Source organism: Harpia harpyja, chromosome 15, assembly GCF_026419915.1.
Source record: "Harpia harpyja isolate bHarHar1 chromosome 15, bHarHar1 primary haplotype, whole genome shotgun sequence".
NCBI classification, from domain to species: domain Eukaryota; kingdom Metazoa; phylum Chordata; class Aves; order Accipitriformes; family Accipitridae; genus Harpia; species Harpia harpyja.
The window spans coordinates 8,161,817-8,183,106 of record NC_068954.1 but is presented as its reverse complement, the minus strand read 5'-3'; the positions used below and the strand labels follow the sequence as shown (position 1 = coordinate 8,183,106).

The window sequence follows — 21,290 nt, the reverse complement described above, 5'->3', positions numbered from 1 at the left end:
GTGCAATTAACCTCATTGTAAAATGCACTGAAGTGTTAAAAACAAATTTATTGATAATTACAGAGACACAGAATTCACTGATAGATAAAAGGTATAAGGTATGATAGCAATGGTCATGTTAGTAATTCATTGGTGTGACTTAAGAATCACAGTGCCTTCTCCACTATGCTGGCACAACTGTGCAGCTGAGCTGTGGGTTCAACTGAGAAACTGATCCAATTTTAAAGTGTTTTGGTAGGTCTTTTTAGCCATATAAATTTTTGGGTCCATACATTTCTATCCTATGACTGCAGGATGAATGAACAGGGGTCCAAAGGAGACTGAGAAGGCCTTTTGCCAGTATCGCTGCTTTGAAAAACTTCACCTCAGCATCCCACAGCTAAATTTCAGTTAAGACACTAGAGCTTTTCTTACATGGCAAAAGTTTATTTTTTGATTGCTGAAATTAGTACATTATTGTGAATTTTGTACTAATTTTTTAAATAGTGTTTGTGGACTGTGTCTTTCTGCACTGCCTTTAATATTTTTGAAATGTATGAGTATGTTTAATTTGAAGGAAGTGACTGTTGCCTCTGAAGTGAACTAATGGTTTACATTTGTCTGTTTTGGTTCATTTTTGTCTCTAGTATTACACTGTGGTGTTTAGATGTACTGCTCTCCTGGCTGCGTACTCCCTTGTCTGTTAAGATATCATGGTGCCTTGCTGACAAGTGAGATGGATCCTTGCCAAAGGACAGAGGTTGTCGAGTACTAATGTTTTTAACTGGCAAGTCTGTATAACACTGCAAATGTCACCTCCTGTGCAGGAAGTCTTTCTGTGCCAGTACTGAACTTTGGCACCACGTGCCTCCAAACATTTTTTCACACCTGGCTGTTCACACATGTGTGTCAAATAATAGTGGAGGAAAGGGAAGCATAAGGTTCAAGCACGGTATTGGCTCCTCTGCAAGCAGAGGCTGGATTGCATTGAGCACTTTGGAAACTTATATGAGAGGTACCCAAATGTCATTAGCTGGGAGATAATGGCAGTCCTCTGCTTGTCCATTAGATAATAGCACTAGCAGGGAAGTACTGAATCTCAGCAAAGTGAGTTTGCATTTAACAAAAAGATTGTGAAATTGCTTCAGTCTGTTAGAAAAATGAAGCCGTAATACTGACTGATTAACATATATAAAACCATATAAAATTACAATTAACATATAAACCACTAATACATAAGTTAATTTCTGTTGTGTGGGACAATGGAAAATAAATTCATACTTTCATGTGTGAAATTGCATAACCCCTAGCATCTACCTTGCCTGACTTCACATACTTAAAGTTAGGTCAGGTGAGATCAGGTCTAAAGGGCTGGTTTCATAACTGCAATCTGGTACTATGTGTTGTTTTTTTATAAACAAGTTAGACAAACATCTGTCAGGAGTTACTTAAGAATAATTGGCACTGTCTTAGATTAGAGAGGACTCTTCAGCTATATATTGGATGGGGAAAATGGTTCAATGCTTGTGGTTTTCTGTTAAGACAGGAAAACCTAGAAGTAAAAATGGCTAAAAATCTGTTCATTGTCGAAGCTGAGAAAACAGATAAAAATGAGAATCAGGGGAAAGGAAGTTAGGCTTGCTTGATGATACTATTTATACTATTTCAGTCGTTGAAAATGTATTAAAGAAAACTGATTCTTAAGATTTTTCACATGAGTATAGATAATACTATTCTGGAGCAGTAGAGAAAAAAAGGGAAGAACTAGTTGAGGGTCATGCAGGGTCTACTTTATACACTTCCTGCAGTGATCTCTCACTTTTTAGCTATTATGAAGAATATCAAAGTAATATTTCATTGTGCAAAGTCAGCATCATAGATTGGCCAGCAGAATTTCAGCTGACTTTGATTTTGTTGCATTTAATTTTTATATTGTTTTATTATTGTTCTCACAAAATTGTTTTCAAAATCAAAAACGAAAAAGACTGTCTGGCATATAGAACTCCTGTTGTTAGCATTTTCCCAAGGAGTGGGTCAATACAAGAAACTGAAGAGTAAAGCAGACTGCTGCCTGCTTAGCAGGAAAGTTATGGAAAATGTAAGGTAAGTTTCAACTTTACTTTGAAGCAGATTGTACTTTTAAGTAAAGATATACCAACTCCTAAAAATAGATAAGAATGCATATAAATGTGCTGGATAAAGATGCAGAGTAATTAAAATGGAAATTTAGACTTTCTGGTATGTTGTTTATTTCCCACAGGGGAAATGTTTCGGAGGAGCTGGTACACCATTTAGTCTTCTGAGCACCACTAGTATGGCATACTGAGTGTAGTCATTCTGCTTTGACTTCTAATTTAAGCTCCTAGTCTTCCTAGCTTTCGTCTGTTTTAATTACAGAAGACAGACTCCCCTACTGGGTGACTCTGGACAGGAACCTAGCACCAGTAGTCTCATTATTCTTCCAGAGGAGCCTGTCCTTTCTGCTGGTGAAATAACGAGCCTAAAACTGGGGGTTACCACCTTCATGAAATTTAGGTGATCCGAACAACTTCCCTTTTTCTAAATTGATCAATTTTGGCCCCATAAAATAGCACTTCTGGAGGACAATGAACGCTTCTCAGTCTATGCTTTTCTCCTTTTCACAGCCTACTGTCTGCTCAACTCATTTAGTACAAACTCTTTCTATCTTTCCACATGCCTTTATCAGTTTGTGCAAAAATCTTCTGTACAGCTTGTGCTTAATAGAAGAGTCATCTTACATCTCTCTACTTCACTGATTCTCCATCTGTTCTCCATCCAAACCAAAGCTGAAAATTTATCCTCTGCTTTGCATAAATCTCTTCAGCACTTCTTCTAGTGCTTTTATTACTTTCAATTTTAACTTAACAGCCCTGTGATAGACACTATATAAGATAGTTCTGCACTGCACTGCACCCCTAAATCATTACCTGAAAACAAATATTTCCTCATTCAATTGTTTTCCATGTTTAAGTGCATGTATATGATTTAAACACTTATTTTCAAATATATGTACATAATAGTGTGTTCCGAAATGGGAGGGGGCAGTGCTATTCTTTAATATTATACAATTTTAGTTGATATATCTTTCCTAAGCCTTCCTGTAATACTGTAACAACTGTCCAACAAGATGAACTGCGGTCCTTATTTGTTACCAGACTAATTGTCCTGGATGATGATAGCACCTTCAGGCAGATTAGTTCCTACTCAGATTCAACAACCCTTGAATCATACAGCAGGGGAAAACAATGTCACCAAAACATAACAAGTCCAGAAGTTCATTAAGCATCACAGAACTAAGTTTTTTAATTTTACAGCCAGTTATTCCCTGAAACTAATTGTTTTGTCATCTAAAAGTTTATTTGCCTCTCTTTATCTCCATGAAACCAAACCAAACCAAATAAAACCAAACCAAACTTCGATAGCAATTCAAAGAAGCTCCTTTCACTCCTGATCTTCTCAACCTTCAGATTATTTTATAGAAGACTAATACATGAAAAATTAAAATGGTAGCATGACAGACTGACAATGAAATATCTCGTGATAATTCTGAGTTCTGAGGCATCTTTGGTGCATAGATACTCACTGATCTCTGCTAGTTAAGATTTTCACCTTCTCAGAATTCCCCTTCTGGCTTTTGCAACAGCACTAAGGCATGAAGATGACAAAAGGTGGAATGCGAGTATTTCTCTAGCAACAAGGAAGTCTTTGTGAATAATGTATATAATGAACGTAAAGAAACTGTACAGTACAAACAAAAGTCTTGGTGTGTTATCAACCTGATAGGCGCAATCCCATTTTTCCTCAAGTTCATATGTTTAGAGTGCAGGACTGTTCCATTTAACATATTTCTTTGTGTTTCATTAGCCTCATTTCAAGTGGACCAAACTATGGGACTACCATCTGTAGAAGATAATATTTGTGAGAAGAATTCCCTTTTAGTTCTTCCTTTAGTTGAGCCTAAGCAGTCCTCTAAAATATATCCTCCTATCATTCTAGTTAGTTATAATTAAGTTTTATTTTACTTGGCCATAGCGTAGGTGTTGTGAATACCAGATACTGTTGTGAGACACAAGAATGTTGTTCAGGTGTATTTGCAGGATTAGAAACATCTGCTGCTTCGAAATGTGCTGTTGTTTAGAAACCTGATAAAGTCTTCCCTCACCATACTATGTCTGTGAACGTCTGTGTTACTTACTTGATTTCAATGATTTGGGCTAATTTCAGTGAAGGAAAGCACAATTTCACCTAAATTTTTAAAGCAGTAGTAATACAAATACCTTTTTGAACACAATTTTAATGCAAAGTAGCAGGCAATCCAATGAACCAAGTAACTGTAAACTCATAGATGTGTTTAATGGTTAAATGGTCAGATTATTATTTTTTTTTTTCAAACTGGAATTCTTCTCGAGGCTGCTTAAAATGATCTTTGCAAACAAGGTAGTACAAATATACCCAGCTACGTTGCACACCTGTGGTTGTAGGTGATTTAGAATTATGATTCCTTTGTCTCTGGGAGGATACTTGCATGAGAAGGACATTATTTAATTCAAGGAATTGAAACTGTTTCCTTATTTCAGGAATTGAAACTGTTCCTCATCCGACTTCTGGCTGCATCACTGGAATGGTACTAATGCCAAACTTCCAAACCCATTAAGTGCCTTCAGACCATAGGTCTACCTTCTCGATTCAGCCTTAGTATGGGGTGAAGTATTGTAACTGGATTTTAGTGTATCTGTGCCCTATAAACAGGCTTGCTGCGGTTCCCAGGCAGGGAAAAAAGACTCTCCAGGAGTATTAACAAGACCCAAAATGCACAGTGTGAAAAATAAGTCTTAATAGTAGCTTAAATAAGTCTCATCCCTTTTATGTTTCCCTGAATGTACAGCGAGAAGCGGGCATGCCTTTCCATGGTTTCTGCTGGGGCCTGTCCAGCAGTACAAAATGCTAGGCCTCACACACGTGGCTACTCGTTACACTTTACCCACCTCTTTGCATTTAGAGGAAGAAAAGTTAGGGAGTTTATTCAGTTCTTCCCTTATGCCTATTTTTTTCACCATAATCATTATAGTTTAACTTCCATGAATCTGTCTGCCTGCTTCTCAGATATATCGATATTGCCTCTTGTCTCTCAGGGTGAGGTTCATCTGACTCAATGTAAATGTTTGTATTTAAACTAGTCCCCTAGCATGCTTTTGCAGTCAGTGGAAAGGAGTAGGCACTTATTTACTTACTTAATAGGGATGGTTCACCATGATCAGTTTTAGAAATCTATGTTAGGGCATGAATAATCTGCTGTAGAAGTGGTTTTCTTTTTTTGGCTGATCATACAGGAGTCTAGATGACAAGTTCAGTGTAGACACCTGCATTTAGCCAAATGAAGTTTACATTCAATGTCTCTGATCCTTAATTTACCTTGCAAGGTTTTTTTCTTTCTCTTCTGTATGCGTGTATAAATCTACATTCTGTGTAAGACACTGACAGGAGACAGTGATGCAGCCTTTTTAGTAATTGAACATTTTCATATAACAATCAAGCATTTCTGAAAATGTTGCAGGTTTCCATGGGATCCAACTGGAACAGCAAAGAGAGCCTGAAGCGGTTTTGTTTTTTTTTCCCTTCCCAGTTTTCCTTAATGAATATAAAAGCTCTTTGGTTGTATTTTTTTCAGCTTTTGTGTGGACTGTACACCTGTATTAGCTAGATTTGTTGTTACTGCATGATTTTTATCATAATATTGTTTCTCCAAGAACATCCCAACCACAATTAAAGTAGAGGCTAGTCTCTCTGCTCCAGTCCGCTGGCAGCCATTAATAACAACAGCTGTGGTAAACTTCTCTCTAGGTCTAATCCTTCAGAAGAAATCATGAGGGTCCAGCCAACCCTAGGATTTAGCTATAGTGTAACCATGCCACAGATTTTACAGTTAAAATACATTGAAAGTAGTGAAGACAGCTTTCTAGTCACTCAGTTTCTGACACTGCAGAATGTCTCTGTATTGTATTAGAAAAGAAGACCATTAGCGTTCTTTGTTCAGAAATTATGTCACTCTGCTTGGTGGTCGCATTGAAATGCTTTTTTTGTAGGAGTGACCTCCACAGACTTCTGAACTGTCACTTCCATCCCTTATGATTATCTCTTGTGTTGCTCTGAATATTAATGGCACAAAGCCGTCCTTGTCTGCAGTGAGCACAATCCAAGAAGAGCCTACAAAAATTAAGGAAAAAAAGAAAATGAGTGTGCTGCTCTGGTTATGTAAAATGTACAAGCACATTTTAAAAAGTCAGCCAGCATGCGAGCAGAGCAGGTTTTCTTTTTGTGCACTAAAGCCTTATTACGCTAATGACATTAAGGTCTGACAATCCATGCTAAACACACCTTTGTGTAAATGCGAAGGGGAGCTAAAAGTAAGGTCTGGAAAGGTTTGAGGTATTTTGTCCCTTATTTAAATTAAGTTGAAAAACAAGGTGCATCTTTGCTAGTTCTGATAAACTATAAGTATCTCCATTTTCTGAAAGCTCAGGCAGCCTCTCCATGCTGACTTTTGTTCTAGTGACATCTACTTCTGCTTATCCTTTTTGCTCATCTGCTCTACCCAAATGATGAAGAGATCATAAAAACTGAAAAAGTTGGCACAGAAAATGATTGTGCTGTATTTGTTCTAGAAGGACGTAGGGGTTTCCATCTCCTTTACTGTCAAACCAAGATTGTTCAGTATGTTTTCAAATTTGTGTAGCAAATGGAAGGAAGTTACACCTTGAAGATGATTTACAAAAGATACCATGATTTACAAGAGCTGATTTACAAAAGCTGATATAATAAAATTTCTTGTCCTTTAATTGTTTATCAGATCTTCTCATAAAGAAGAGAATGAACAAAATCTGAATGACATTTTTAATCCTTTTTTTTTTTTCTGGAAAAAAAAAAAGAGGCAAGATTAAAAAACAAAGATATCAAAATCATTCAGGTTCACTTTTTGTATTGCATAGAAGCAGAAAATAAACCTACCTCCTCTTTGCTCTTTACTTCCCTTTGCAAATCAGCTTGACATTGAAGCTATGTATACCATATATATGTTTTCTAGTGATTAATCTGTTTCCTTTTGGACTGGTTATTGCAGTTCTTATAGAAAATAGTGAATTCTCTATTTGTCTTTTTTTCAGTTTGACATTTTATGAAAAAGCAAAAAAATCTGTGGCAACTAAAAAGCATTGTGGGAGCCCTTGTATCACATGTTTTTCTTAGAGTATATATCCTCTCATTACTGACCAGGGGCATTAGCTGGGGTCTGAGGTAGAGAAAGCCCTGTTATGTTCTGTTGTTGGTATTTTTAATTTTGGGAGATAAAACTGTGTTTTGAAAAGGAATGTGAAAAAAGGAAGTGTAGAAAATCCAGAAGAACCATGCTTAATTTTTGTCAGTCATAATGAAGCATGTTCCTGGACAAGGCAAATCTCCCCTCCTTATACTATTAACAAAGTACTTTTCCAGGCTGCTACACTATTGCACGTTGTCATGTCACCTGTTACATCATAAGAAGATTGTCATTCCAAACCATGAATCTTTAATCTTCTACTCTTAATACTTTATTTCTAATTCTGGACAGACTTCAGATTCCATAAGCAATGAGCCTGAAAGTGGAAATTCTGCTGTCCAAATCGATAGTTATGTTGTTGGTCAAATTGATAAAGCATACTCTTCTGTCAAACTCTTGGGACTTTTTATTTTCATCCATTGAAATGTTTGAAATTCTCTGTGTCATTGATAACACTTGCTTTGAAGCATATCCCACAAAATATTTCAATGGTAGAAAAACCTTGTGCACAATTATTACGATGATGACCTGCTGAAAAGAGAGACTTCTGTGTGCTAATACCAGGGCACGATATGACAGGCTATATTTAGTACAGGTAATGATATTACAGTTCTGGGCTTAAAGTGCAAACGATGAGGCCAAGTTTGTTGCTAACCTAACTCTGATATCTTAATAGCCTTGCCGTGGTTATGCATTTGGCCTACAGCTGTGAACTTTTTTCCCCCAATATATTCAAGTTTAAGTGTTTATTCATAGTAAAAAATGCCAGGCTGTCATTGTAATACAAACACACTCTTCATTACATCCCCTTTAATTATATAGTATTAAAGGATGGGAGTGATATTTTTAATCATATTTAATATTCATGCCTTGTGGCAAAGGAAAGATTTAGGAATATAAACCTGTACTGGTCAGAACTGAATAAAGAGCTACATAACTACTTCTGCCGCAAACCTGTTAATTTTGCAGGATTTTGGTGAGTTTTAGAAAGATTCTTGTTTCTGTTGTTCTTTTTGCTGTTAAGAAACAGACTCAATTTCAGAAAAGCTGAGCACCACATTGGACAGAAAGAGGGACACGTTAGGATGATTCTAAGACATTGTCTTTTTGATATCTCTGAAGTCTAATGCATGAAATTGAGGACTGGTGTTCCGCTAATTAAATATTAAATATTCAGCTGTTCTCTAGAGCTGAAAATGGTTTTCTCAGGCCCCTTATTTATTATTTTCATACTGAATTCTAAACCTCTTTTTTCATTATGGGCATTTGTTTCCAAAATCAAGAGCTGAAAGTACAGGCCAAAAAAGGTATCCTCCTTGCCCTGCAAAGTTGCATTGTGTTATTGCAGAAGCCTGCTGGGAAATAGCTCAGGCCTCAACAGTAAGTAGAGTTTTTTCATATACGCCTCCGCTGCACTGCACAGTCAAGAGAGATTGCTGACAAAAATATGAAACCTGCATATCCTTATCTTCTGGAACAACTTTCAGAAACTGCTGTAAGCCAGGGGAAAAAGGAAGTGGTCCAATGGTCTGTGTTGTATTTGTAGCCCCTTTTCTTCATTCTCGTGGTCTCAACAACGAGATAAGCAGAATATGAATGGCAGCATGGTGCATATTTTACATCTCTTTTTCGCACTGTCCTTGGTGCCAGCACCAGTAACACCCCAGGCCTGGTTTCTTTTTCATTGATAAGCCTATTATATAGCAGTCTGGTATGTAACCATCGTTATTTAGAAAGCTATAGTTTACATTAGTACTTTCATTTTCTTTTTAATTTCACCAACATTTGAATTAATTTCTCATAAAGCAGAGTATACCGATTAAGCCAATATGTCTCAGCCTGTCAGGGGCTAAGACAAGGGGTAAGACAGAGAGTAATTTATGGATCTGTCAGTGTGGAAACCATGCAAGGAGATCATAATTATAGCCAACTACTGTGTACTTTAAGATCATAATATACTTAGACTGTGATGAGAAAAGCCATCAGAAGCGTTATAGAGAATAGGCTAAAAAATAATGGTATGTATGTTGCTGAGAAGGTAGCATACAGGAACAGGCAGGGACAAAGTAATTCAGAGACCAGCCTGGGGCTAGGATTTCCCTAGCTGCTTCTGTCCTTACAAGTTAATCAGTGGTGGGTGGTAGAAATGTGAGACTGGCAAATTAGAACATTGAGCTTCATTGTTTATCTTACATTAAAATAATCCCAAATGCTACACGATACATATATATATCATATTCTGAGAATGACTTTTTCTCCAGCCTACTTTCTATTGTCAGGTCTGGGACATGCTTGTAAGGATGGGCAAAGCAAAATGCCAAAAGGTCTCAAGGAAGCACTTCTATTTCCAGGTACTGATTGTTTTCTCAGCCTTCCTCTGTAGAGACATCTAACATATTACTCTGGTGATAGGTAGTTCTGCAGTTACTTAGCATTTAAGTGATTTCAACAGACACTCTGCTGTGTTTCAGACAAAGGAAAACACATACTTATCAAAAGAAGTTAGCTCTCTCAGTTTACTGCAGTGTGGGGTAATTATTCTACCACAAATGCCTCTTTTATGCTAAAAATCTCAGGTGAAACCAGATACCAGAAATAAAAAGAACATACCGTGTTTCATTTCAATAACAGGCAGATCGAACAGCTGCTGGACTAAATTCAAATGGATCTTGCCATCACAGAGGAGAACATCTTTTGTTTCTTCAGTAACTGCTCCATTTGAAAAACTTTTCTTCAAATACATACATGTAAAAGAAAAGATCTTGTTAAAGGCTTGTACATTGTGCCTGGGTTCTTTTAACCATTCCTCTGCTCTTACTCCTTTCAGTTCTTTAGTCATTTTGCTTTTTCTTTGTCTGTCTTTGCTACAATTTATAGATGACACCATCAAGCAGTGCAATTCTAAGCACAATCTCATAGTCCCATGTGAAGAGGAATATGCATCTTTGCTTTTTGTTTTGTGTGCTTATGCAGCGCAAAACTGCTTCAGCCCTGTATATATCATGTATTAGGTCATGTGTATATGTGTCCGTTGGGCCTTTCTGCCTTAAGACTCAATTCAGTGGAAGGGAATATATCATGCCTGGAATAAAGTTGTCCAAGATGCTACCAGAGCAAATGAGTACTGTGCTCAGTTTCAGTTGTACGCGTGGGTGGTTTTGATAGTCATTGGTCAGCTATTCCACCCCAGTAAAATGACCTCAGTTCTGGCACAGAGAGAATTGCAGAGAGACTGGACATAGCAACAGTCTCTCTGAAAAGCTGTTGTAGCAAGGTAGCTTGGCAATCCTGTGACTTTCTTTGAGAGAGAGGGAATGTATGGGTTTACAGCCCTGGAATTTGCTCTGGCATTCGCTAAAAGAACACACCTGAATATAAAGGTGGCATATTTGTGCTTCATGAAGTTTAGCTGGCCTTGAGAACTGACACCTTTGTGTTCCGTCATTCTGATTACTGCAAAGTGCAAGGGCCGCAAAATAGTTGAGCTAATATGGTTATGGAGTGGATATATATTTGCATTTACATTTTCCTATCTGCTATCATTTGAAAGTCATTTTAACATTAAAAATTTTCCAGTGACTCAATGCTATTAAAAAATATAGGTGAATTGGACATTTTCTTCTAAATAATCTTGCTATACTTTGTCCTGTGAATTTAATTTTGTTCTTCCCTCTCCATACTTTCCACCTGTGTAGTTCCCATGTGTTATGGTGTGTTTTTTTTTCTTTTGGCATCCCTTATGTTTGCAATACCCCCAGATTTAACATATTTGAATGAACCAGTCTATTTATCCCATTAACTAGACCTTTCTGTTTTGTACATTCAGAAGGGATCCAAGTTAACATTTTAGAATGGGTTGAAAAAATGTTATATATCATAACTCCTGTTCTAGTCGTACCCTGTCAGTGTCTACTTCATACCCTTGAATCTTTCTTGCTAATATGAAACTTACAGTTGAATGAATTCACGACTGCGTCTTCTATTTCTGTGCATAGTAATCTAACCTTTGACTAAACAAACGTCTCTTTTAATGCTTGTCTTCATTTCTAATTGTGCTGTCTTTTGACTCAGTCGCTCTCTCGGTGAACATGTGCTTTTTTTGCTCTGTAACACCCTTTCTAACTCAATCATTTTCATTTTTCTGTACATAGTATGTATGCTGTCATGCAACCACATTGGATTCTGTAAATCAGAATGTCTACCAACTGTTGCAGAAGTATTTTTTCCCCACTCTATCATAAATTGGCTATGCAGATAGTCTATGGCTGATGGTTATTTATTTATGTATTATGATTGATTGAAGATGTAAGAACTGTAAAAATATCTTTCTGTTAAAACCTAAACTTTCCAACTTTCAGAGGTCTTCTCATCTCTTTCCCCATTCAAAACAGCCAGAAATTTGTTGCTTTGTAATTAAAAGGGAAATACCTAAGGAATGCATCAAAGTATCATTTTCTTAGTCATAAACCTATAGTAACTTTTTATTACAGCTATAACTATATAACACAACTTCTTTGTCATTTTTAGGTCTCTTCAAATTATATAGTACTATGTTCTGTTGAACCTAAATACACTTAAAACTCAATGGGCTGAATGTTCAGCAGTGAGCATGTGCTTTGCATTTACATTGCAGAGATGCTATTTGCCTGTACAGGTATTTGTGGAAAGGTTTTCGTTGCTGCGTATTGTGGATTAGCACATCTAAGAACTACTTCATTTTCCTGCATTCAGGTTGAAATAGCAGAGTTTATTCAAACTTGTACTTCAGTTAATGAATTACAGAAAAGGGTGGACTGTAGATGAGACAGGCACATTGCCTTGACCCGAGTGGTTCATTTTTTCATGTAGATATGCTTCAACTCAAGAATAATCAGAAAACAATCTAGCTCTGCCTCTGTTGACTTGAAATCAGCTGAATGGAAATGTATACTAAGGATGACTTCGTTCCAGTATGTTTCCTCCTTAGTCTTGCAAGTTATTATTGGAACAGCCATTGGAAGTGGAAGACATTTTTGTATATACAAAACTATATGGCATCTATTTTTTTATCCTAACCAGTTTTTCAAGTACAGACCTCAAAGCTTAAGTTTCAGAGTTGTTTGTCTTTCAGCATTTGTGAGCATTTGTATTAGCTATTCTGTCTTTGTCATATACTTCTGTTTATAATGATAAACTTAATCATCTTTACATTCATTTTTGTCTGCTGGCAAATTCTGTCAGGTCAAGAATCTTTCTCTGTTTTAAGCTTCCAATTATTTAGCCTTTTTTGTTTAATGGTTAGCTTAAGTGATGATAACATGCCTTCTCTTTGAGGAATATGGTCACAGACATCATATCATAGATTAACTGATTTAATCCCATGCCTTCTTGAGACATAGGTAACTGTTAGTATTCCCTTTTTATAGATGATCAAACCATTACACAGGAAGATTAAAAGAGATTTACTCAAAGTCATGGAAGTAATTTCTGACAGAGTTAGAAATACAACTAAAATCTCACCTTAGTACTTCCCATTTTCATGCCTTAACACAAAGACAATTTTCTAGTCATATCTAGATTTAATCCACCGCTTCCCAAAATTTGTATCTGTCTGGTTCAGCTGTGTTGCTATTTATCTCCAACAGAAGCCAAAGAACTTGCAATTCTCAGATTAAAATCCCTTAATGTTAGTTGTTTTATCCTAAACCAAAGTTCATTGGTAGACTAAGAACATATTAATCACAGAAGAAACAAATATATTTCCACATACATGAGTGGATATTTTCAGATTAAGTTTCTTTAGCCAACTTCCTGTAGTATGTCAAGTCCAACTCTCCCTCAACAAAAATCCAACAGAAAGAAACCATCAATTCAAGAATTGTTTTCCTTCATCTGTGTCAGCCTGCCCCTTGATCAGATTTTATAGCCTATAAAGGGTCTTCTGGGCAGCAGCCAGCCCATCACAGCGTTGCCAAACTGTTTTTCAAAACTCATGTTTTGGAATGCAAATATCCCCAAGAAGAAAATAATTTACTAAGGCAAAAAGGGTTCCTGGATTAGATGTTATACACCGTATGTCTGCACGAAAAATAAAGACGTCTTTTACCACTTTTTTAAACCCCACTGAGCAGTCAGCTAGTTCTGCCTCTTGACCTTTTCCACTATTTATCTGTATTTCCTAATGCACTGCTTACACTTGCCTGGACGCTAAGATCATCTTCATGAACTTGAATTCAATGACTGATGAAACAGTGAGGTAAATAAGAATATGCTACCAATCAGAATTGTTTTTACTAACACTGGGTAGTGATTGATTGCAGTCTGAATGTGTCTTTCTTGCACATGGATGTCTAGAAATGTAAAATGTTTTCCAGATGAGGCCTCACAGCTGTGTTGCCCAGTATTGCATTACTTACTGGATGTACCTCACTGATGTACCCACAAACTGCCTTTGCTCTTTTCATAAATGTATCACATTTTTGATTCATAGTCATCTTGTAGTCACTTAACATGTGCAAGCTTTTGTCATCCTTGGTTGTTCCCAGCTAAGGAATATTCAGTTTTTAGCAGAAATTCCTTCTGTTAATCCTGGAATGTATCACTGTGCACTTCATATTAGTTCATTTCAATCCATTTTTTTTATTCTAGATGCTAAGGTCATCAAATTACAGATGCGATATCCTGATCCCCTATTGAAAATACTACTGACTTTATGCCATATGCAGATTTTATTAGCATATCTCATCACATCGTTAATGAAACTTTTAGATTAGCCTGAAGATCAATCATGAGAAAATCCACTAGTAAATTTCTTCCATTTTCTTTTATGTTACTATAACCATTTACTAACTTCCTTCCAGCTAATTCCTTAACCATCTTAAATTTCTTCTATTAATCCCTATTCTCTGCTGTTGAACAAATAATTTCCCCTGTGGCATGATTTCAAGTACTGTACTGAATTACAGGTATTTTAAATATTCTTCATATCCTTTGTGTTGATAATCTGTTCTTTTATAAAGGAAAGGTATCAGGTTAGTCAGTCACATCTCTGTGTTGTAAGATGAATAGTGCTGTAGTTGCCTAGAAATTGGTTTTCTTTTTCTTAAACCCTTGATTTCAGCTCTTAGTGTTGTGCTTCAGTGGTAATTTCAGTTTTGATACCTTAGTACCCATTACTCAGCTTGCTTTTGCCTTGCCCCCACATTCACTGTGCGGGATGAGAAAAAAATAGTAAATTAAATAGACGTGGGCATTCTGGCCCAGAAGACAATGAAAAGAGAGTTAGATGGCTAAGGAAGAGCACTGAAAAGGAATGAGAACTATGATTTTTTACATTCAAAGTACTGTGTCTCATTAAGCCTTGTGCAGCATTGCCACAGGTAGTATTAATGAGGTTTGGCTGCCTGCACTGCTCCCCCTTCCTGTCGTGATTTCTACTGTTGCTGTGATTCCTGTTTGATTTTTGATGGATCCTGATTTTATTTTGGTGGAGATCTTAATATCTTTCTTGCCCTTATGTGGGACATTCCAATTGCAACCCTAATTAACCTGTCAGAGACGCATAAGCCTGTAAAATGTTTACGTTGGAAGAGATCTGAGTTGCTCAGGGGTGCTTAAATCCCAGTGCAGTTTGCATTTATAGTGCACATCAGCATTTCAGATGATATGATGCTAGCATTTCTCTACTCTTGGCTCCCTGTCAATAGTTCTGCAACTACTGTTTCAGGTATATTGTCATCTAAGATACACCCTTTGTCCTCATGCTTGTGCTTCCATGATCTTTATGTTTTGAGTGTGGTTTTTTTTTAACTCAGATCTTTACTTTCTTTGCACAGTACGAAAACTTGGATTTGTTTTTAACATTACATATTCCTTTTCTGTTGCATCTATGTATCCAACAAACAAATCATCTGTTCTAATAAAAGATACTGTGTCTCCTCTACAAACCCTGCTTGTCTGCTATTGATCAGTTTCAGAACATTGTTGTCAGAATTTGTTCTTAACAAATTCCTCAACCTTTGCTCAAAACGTTATCCATGCATTAATCACACCTTCTCTTGACTACTGCAGGTCTGTCTTTTACAGTCATCCTAAATCTCTTCCTTCTAAACTTCAGGATGGCTGACTAGTTTCTTACTCCAGGGAACAGTCATATCACCTCCCTCTTCCATCATTTTCATGACTTTCTCTCTATTGCTCAACCCAAGTCACAATTGCCCTTTGGATTTCAGAAAGGTTCATGGTCTTATTACAGCTGATCGTTGCAGCCTGGTCTTTGCTCATTTTACTGTGCCACCCTTATACCCCCCTTCTTTATCTCTACTTCATGTATTTCTATCAGAAGAACTTTATTGCCATATGTTTGGATCCTTTCTATTAATCTCTCAGCTCTGTGTAAAGAAATGTTTATTTTATAGCTGACCTTGGCAATAAAGTTTCCCATAGTAAATTGTATGAAGATGCTATAAAAGTACAAATTGACTTGTATATAATTATTGGTGAGTGCTAAAAAAAGGAAATCATCGTGACTAATTGCTGAAAAGATATTTATTTCCTGTTTAGTTATGCAATATATGCTCTCAGTGATATACACTTTTGACATAATACTGCTTGTGAGCAAGATGCAGGAGTTTTAAGATATTCCTCAGATTAAGATGAATGTTATTCCTCCTGGAGAGGTTTGCCTAAATGCCATTAATTTCAAATCCAGATTGGCTTTATTTCCACTGTAATTAGCTTTTGAATGAGGCTAGTTTAAATATTCTGCAGCTGTTTCTTTTCTGGGGGAAAAGGATGATAAAAGTATCTTTTTGCAAAATGAAACAGAAACAAATCTGTGACAGATCCTCATCTCTTCTTTTTTTTTTCTTTTTAAATAATATCCTCTTATTGCATTTGCCTGTCTGCCCTCCCACACTATCCTGAATCGCAAGTCTGTATGTGATGAAAGAGCAATAATATTTGCTTTTCAGGGTTGAATGATCAAGTCACCTCTGGTGGCTGAATGCTATTACACAAGTGATAGTGCAGTGACATTTCCAAAGTGTGAGTGATCATGTTTGTCTTTGATGGGTATGAGCTACAAAGAATATAAATGCTGGTAGTACTGCATGGATGTGACTTCAGAGGAGTTATAGGTAGGCAGGCACTAACAGAATAAACAAAGATTTTGAAGACTATTTAGTGAGCAGACATTATGAATTATTAAGTAATACACATTCTGGTTTATATTACGGTTTTCTAAGCAGACCTGGAAACATACATAAATGTCAATAATGCTTCTGCACAACATTGTAATTGGCCATAATTATTGCTACATTTTTATCTACTGTGTTTTAAACTTTCCTCTCATGTTTTTAATGCATAAATATCGTTATGCAGTACTGATCATGATATTTTATAGTACAATAGATTTCTCAATCAAGATTGAGCCTCTACTGTGCTGGGGATTATACAAACACTTAAGAAGACATGCACTTGGCACAAAAAGCTGAAAGGTAATGGCCATATTATTGACTGGACTGCAGTGTTCCTAAAGCTTAGAATGTTTTCCACAGGCTGATATTTATATCATAAGGCAATAAAGCTATTTCCTGCCTTTTCGCACTGTGAACACAGAGCCTGGCTGGAACCCACAGCCCAGCTGGTCTCTGAGCTCACAGAGTGCTAATCAACTCCTGAAGGAGGAGCAAAGTTCAGATGTCTGAATCCAAACTAATCAAAACAACTATTTTCTGAGAAAATTATTAGCTGCCTATGAAGCAAATATTTCCCTGTCTGTCTGGAGGCCTTTTTGCCATCAGTCTATTTTTCATTATTTTTTGGCATCATGCTGTGATCCTGTTAGGTTTCAGAAGAGGGGCTGAACTATGCAAGGCATTAGCTGAGACTTACACAAAAAAGCTATGTGTGTCAGAAAGACATGAAGTGGCACTTTTTCTGAGTCATTATAATGCAGTACTGGTGGTGCTTTCTGCTGGTTCAATGTGAAACTAACCTGTTCATATAAATAAGAGTCTTCCTTTCTAAATGTAGTTAGTTAGTCTAGCAGTATTTTAGAAGCAGTAATATTTTTTTTTGCTTCCAAAGAAAAAAATGGGATAATTAATTCTTGCTGCTTGTGCAAGCAAACATGCATAGTGACTTCAGATCTTAGATTAATGTTACGTGTCACAAACAAAACTTCTCTTTAGAAAGGTTAATCCAATCGAATCCAAGAGATAGGGCTGCTTGCTAAATAAATAAGTTGATTTATGTTAAGAAATCAGAATTAATTTGCTGGAGAACAGAAGGGCTTTCTTCTCGGCAAATAAAATCCTAAATTATTTAAAAGAGACATGTTGCTTTTTTCACCAGAATTTGTATAACATAGTCAAGTTAAATTGACTAATACAGATTGAAAGCTTTGCTTTGATCCAGAGTACCTAATGTACTAGAATCTGCTTAAATGCCAAGTAAACAATTGCTAAAAAGTAATGAATATGATTTAATTGAGTCACCATTCCCTTAATGAGTGTTTAAGGAGGGGTACTTTGATGTCTGTATGGATTCCTTTAAAGTAAAAGGAAGTAAAATTTGTTTGAGAAGTACATACTTCAGCATCGTCACAGTGTAATGTATTACTTTGCCATAATGCTGCTTATGTTGCAGTAGATACGAATGCATTTATAATTGGCATCTACATCCTGAAAGGGACCCCAGTTTTAGCAGCAATACCACTAGCATCAGCATGACCAAAAATATTATCAGTATAATGTTAGTTTTACTATGAATAATACTAAGAATAATAGCCAGAAATAATTACACAACCTACCTTCCTTAGTTGAAATTCTTATTGAAGCCAGTACAAATTTTGCCAAAACAAGGGTGGGATAGGAACATGATGATTTGACATTCATCTATTTATTTAATGAAATGATAATTACATATTGACAGATTTTTTTAAAATTTTTTTTTTCTTCAGAAAATTTGAAGTGGTAATATGTTTCATAAATTGAGTTTGTCCAGCTCTGTGAAGATTAGTGATGAGAAATTAAAGTAGAAATAAGCCAACTTCATGTCATGCCTATCTGAATTTTCCATAAGTTGAGATTCAATACTTTGTTTCAGTCTTCATGAGAGTCTATCTTCAAACTTCAGATTTGACCTTGGGTTTGAATTGATTATGTTTCTGGTGGGTTACGGTACCACTGTACTCATAGGCTCATCCTTACACTAAACTAACATATAAACCTTTTGTACATTAACAACTGTTCGGCTCTGTTCTCTGTCTTTGATAGATGCACGCAAAATCAGCTAGTATCCAAGACAGTTGTGCATAATCAAAGAATGGACACAAATCTCCCACGTGAAGTATCCTCTAAGTTACCCACATCATCCTGAGTTATTGTTTCAGTGACAAATTATAATACCATTTTAGATTAAGCTTGATGCCAAACTCAGGTTACATTTCTCATGGGTTGATAAGATTAAACTGCATCCTCCTGATTTAAAGCTAAATAAATACAAGATTGTTTAAAAATTCAGTCTCCTATCACAATATTTTTAAGCTGACAAAAAAGTTACCTGGTAAGTGATATGAACAACAGGTGGTTCCTGTGAGCATGGATAGGCTAAAGATATCCTCCTCCCATTTTTAGCGAAGTCCGTTATTTCAGAAAGACTCAGTTGTAACTCATTGAAGCTGCCACAAAGTCTCTCTAAATTTCTAGATATGTGACTCATTCCTCTTTCACTTGGCAAATTGTTGTTTTTAGGAGAATTTGATGTTTCTTGGATCACATTGAACTGCACTTTAGGGGAAGTTGGTCTGCTGGAAAGCCTGGTAGGTGTTCCAAAACCAAGAAGAGACACTGAACGATTGGTAGGTTCAGCATCCAATGTTTCCAAGGCCACCGAGTTGTCACCTGGGAGCCTTTTTTCATCCAGGTCACTCACACTTGATGAAGAGCTCTGCTCATAACTAGGGCTCTTTACTTCTTCGATGAGTCTTCTCCTGCCACTAGGAGATTGAATAACTGTGCTTCTTGGTATTAACAGCTCCCTGCTTTGAGGTTGGTCTTCTGTAGCAAGATTTTCAAAGAACTTTCTTTTTCCAGGTATATTAACAGAGGATTCAAAGTTATAAAACATATTCTGCTTAGTCTCAGGCAATGCTGAAGGATCTTCTTCCAGCATCAATTCTTTGATCATCAGACGCATTACATACCTGTCTGAACTTGAAGATGGAATGAGACTAGGCTCGGGGAACTTTTGCTTGCCAATCAGAATCAATAGGAGTTTAGCTGTCAAAAAGCATAGGCCCTTTGGTCTTTCATTCTTTTCCAGCTGGATTTGTTGAATATGAGGCATGCAGGAAGAGGTTACTGAATACACCAAAACAATGTTAGAAGTATTAGAGGCTACTGCCACAATCTGAGCTCTAAGGTCAAAAGCCATTATATCAGGAACCAGAATACCTGGGATGGTGACTTTTCTGGTGGTGGTTACCTTCCTCTCAAAAGTCACCAAAATCATGTGAGAAGAATCTTGACCATTTGTTGCTGCAGAGTCTTTGCGTTTCAGAGTAATAAGAGGACCAGGATCAGACCGACGGTGATTTGCAAGGATATGGGTTAAATCCACAGGACCTGATGAAGAAGAAGCAACTGAATCAACACCGGATCTATCTGAATCTGTGGACTTTCTTCGCCGGTCCATGGAGTATTCCTCATCACCAAGCACCAGAGCAGACTGTGAGATTAAAGAACCAGTTTCCGTACCAGATGGCATATCAAATGCAATGCCTGTATTCAAACCACAGATATTATCTAAAGGAAGCTCCGTAGCTACAGCAATTTGGAAATCCAGCATGGCTTCTATAGCACAGATATAACCTCCCACATCAAAGACTGGGCAAAAGGAGCAGGTATTTAGAGTTTTCTGAGCATCATCCCATATGTAGGAATGCAGGGCACTGCCTATAGCAACTACTAAACGATTACCATCCTTAGTCCAGCAGGCACAGTGGATAAGCCCACTGCTTTTGATATCTGCCTTAACTCTAGTATTGTCAGTACGAACAGCATGCAAGACTGAAGCATCTCTTTTTGTAAGCACAGCCAAGACCTCCTTCTTTGGATGCCAGACACAGCCCTGAGAAAGCAGTGGAAATGGCTCACCAACTTCACAGGTCTGAGAAATCAAGGGTTTGTTCTTCTCCGCAGTGCTGTAGCCCAGCTGCCAAACACTAACATGCTTTTTATGCTGAACAGCGAGCAGAGCTGGGGTGTCTGTAGAGCAACATGGGCCCCAGTTAAGCCCATGAACATGTTCAAATTGACCAACAACACTTGAGTCTCCGAACTTTAGCTCTCCATTATGATAGTATAAAGCAGTCAGTATCACTTGCTTCCCATCTGTCCAGGCAATTCCATGCACGGGGTGGATGGCCTGATATAAAGCATTGAGGCCGGTCCTCAGCAGCTTTGCCTTTCCCAGCTCCATCTTTTTAAGCTTTCTGTCTACTGGTGGTTGTTCCAAACTATAGAATCCATGGAATTCACTTGCAGATCACAGTGAGGAAATTTTTTTTCGTATCTCCTTCCCTTCCTTTCCAGAATCAAGCTGGTTTTTCTGCTAGTATTCCAAGAGCCTATATTGTGAACTCCTTCCCAGTAAGCCTGCAGCTGCTCCTCTAAGTATAAATCCATGTCAAAGCTGCTTTTGCTATGTCTTTTCCTGGGAGGAGTTATCTCTTCATGTGATGGCTAACAAGGTTTAACCAATTACTGTACATTTTCGTAGAAGTCTATTTTTAATTCTTCACTGCTGGGAGTATATTTAAAAATAACACTCTAATACCTTGACCTTCAGTGAATGAAGGTCTTTGGTGAAGGCTGGGGAGAGATCACACACTGTTAAGCCTAAGTATTAAGCTACAGCCTGAAATAATGACCTGACACTTCTTTCAGCCAGCCTTTGAAGGATAAAAGAAGATTTAAACATACCTGAGGACTGT

General features: G+C 37.1%; 1 protein-coding gene across 1 annotated transcript; it reads right to left on the bottom strand.

Annotated features, from left to right (window-relative positions):
* Positions 1 to 4,273: 4,273 nt before the first annotated feature.
* On the bottom strand, positions 4,274 to 20,972 carry LOC128151923 (WD repeat and coiled-coil-containing protein-like). The gene is made up of 3 exons (XM_052809764.1): positions 18,857 to 20,972; positions 9,923 to 10,043; positions 4,274 to 6,204 (listed from the first exon to the last, which is right to left on the bottom strand). Exons 1-3 carry the CDS (start codon positions 20,774 to 20,776, stop codon positions 6,038 to 6,040), a joined length of 2,208 nt encoding a protein of 735 aa, XP_052665724.1. The 5' UTR covers positions 20,777 to 20,972; the 3' UTR covers positions 4,274 to 6,037.
* Between the last annotated feature and the right edge of the window lie 318 nt (positions 20,973 to 21,290).

What these genes read in the sequence shown, in the direction of transcription:
- LOC128151923 (XM_052809764.1), bottom strand. Translation starts at nt 20,776, where the DNA reads ATGGAGCTGGGAAAGGCAAAGCTGCTGAGGACCGGCCTCAATGCTTTA. An exon ending in TTGTTCATATCACTTACCAG is followed by an intron (nt 10,044 to 18,856) that starts GTAACTTTTTTG and finishes ATGTATTTGAAG; the next exon opens with AAAAGTTTTTCAAATGGAGC. An exon ending in TGTTATTGAAATGAAACACG is followed by an intron (nt 6,205 to 9,922) that starts GTATGTTCTTTT and finishes TAATTTTTGTAG; the next exon opens with GCTCTTCTTGGATTGTGCTC.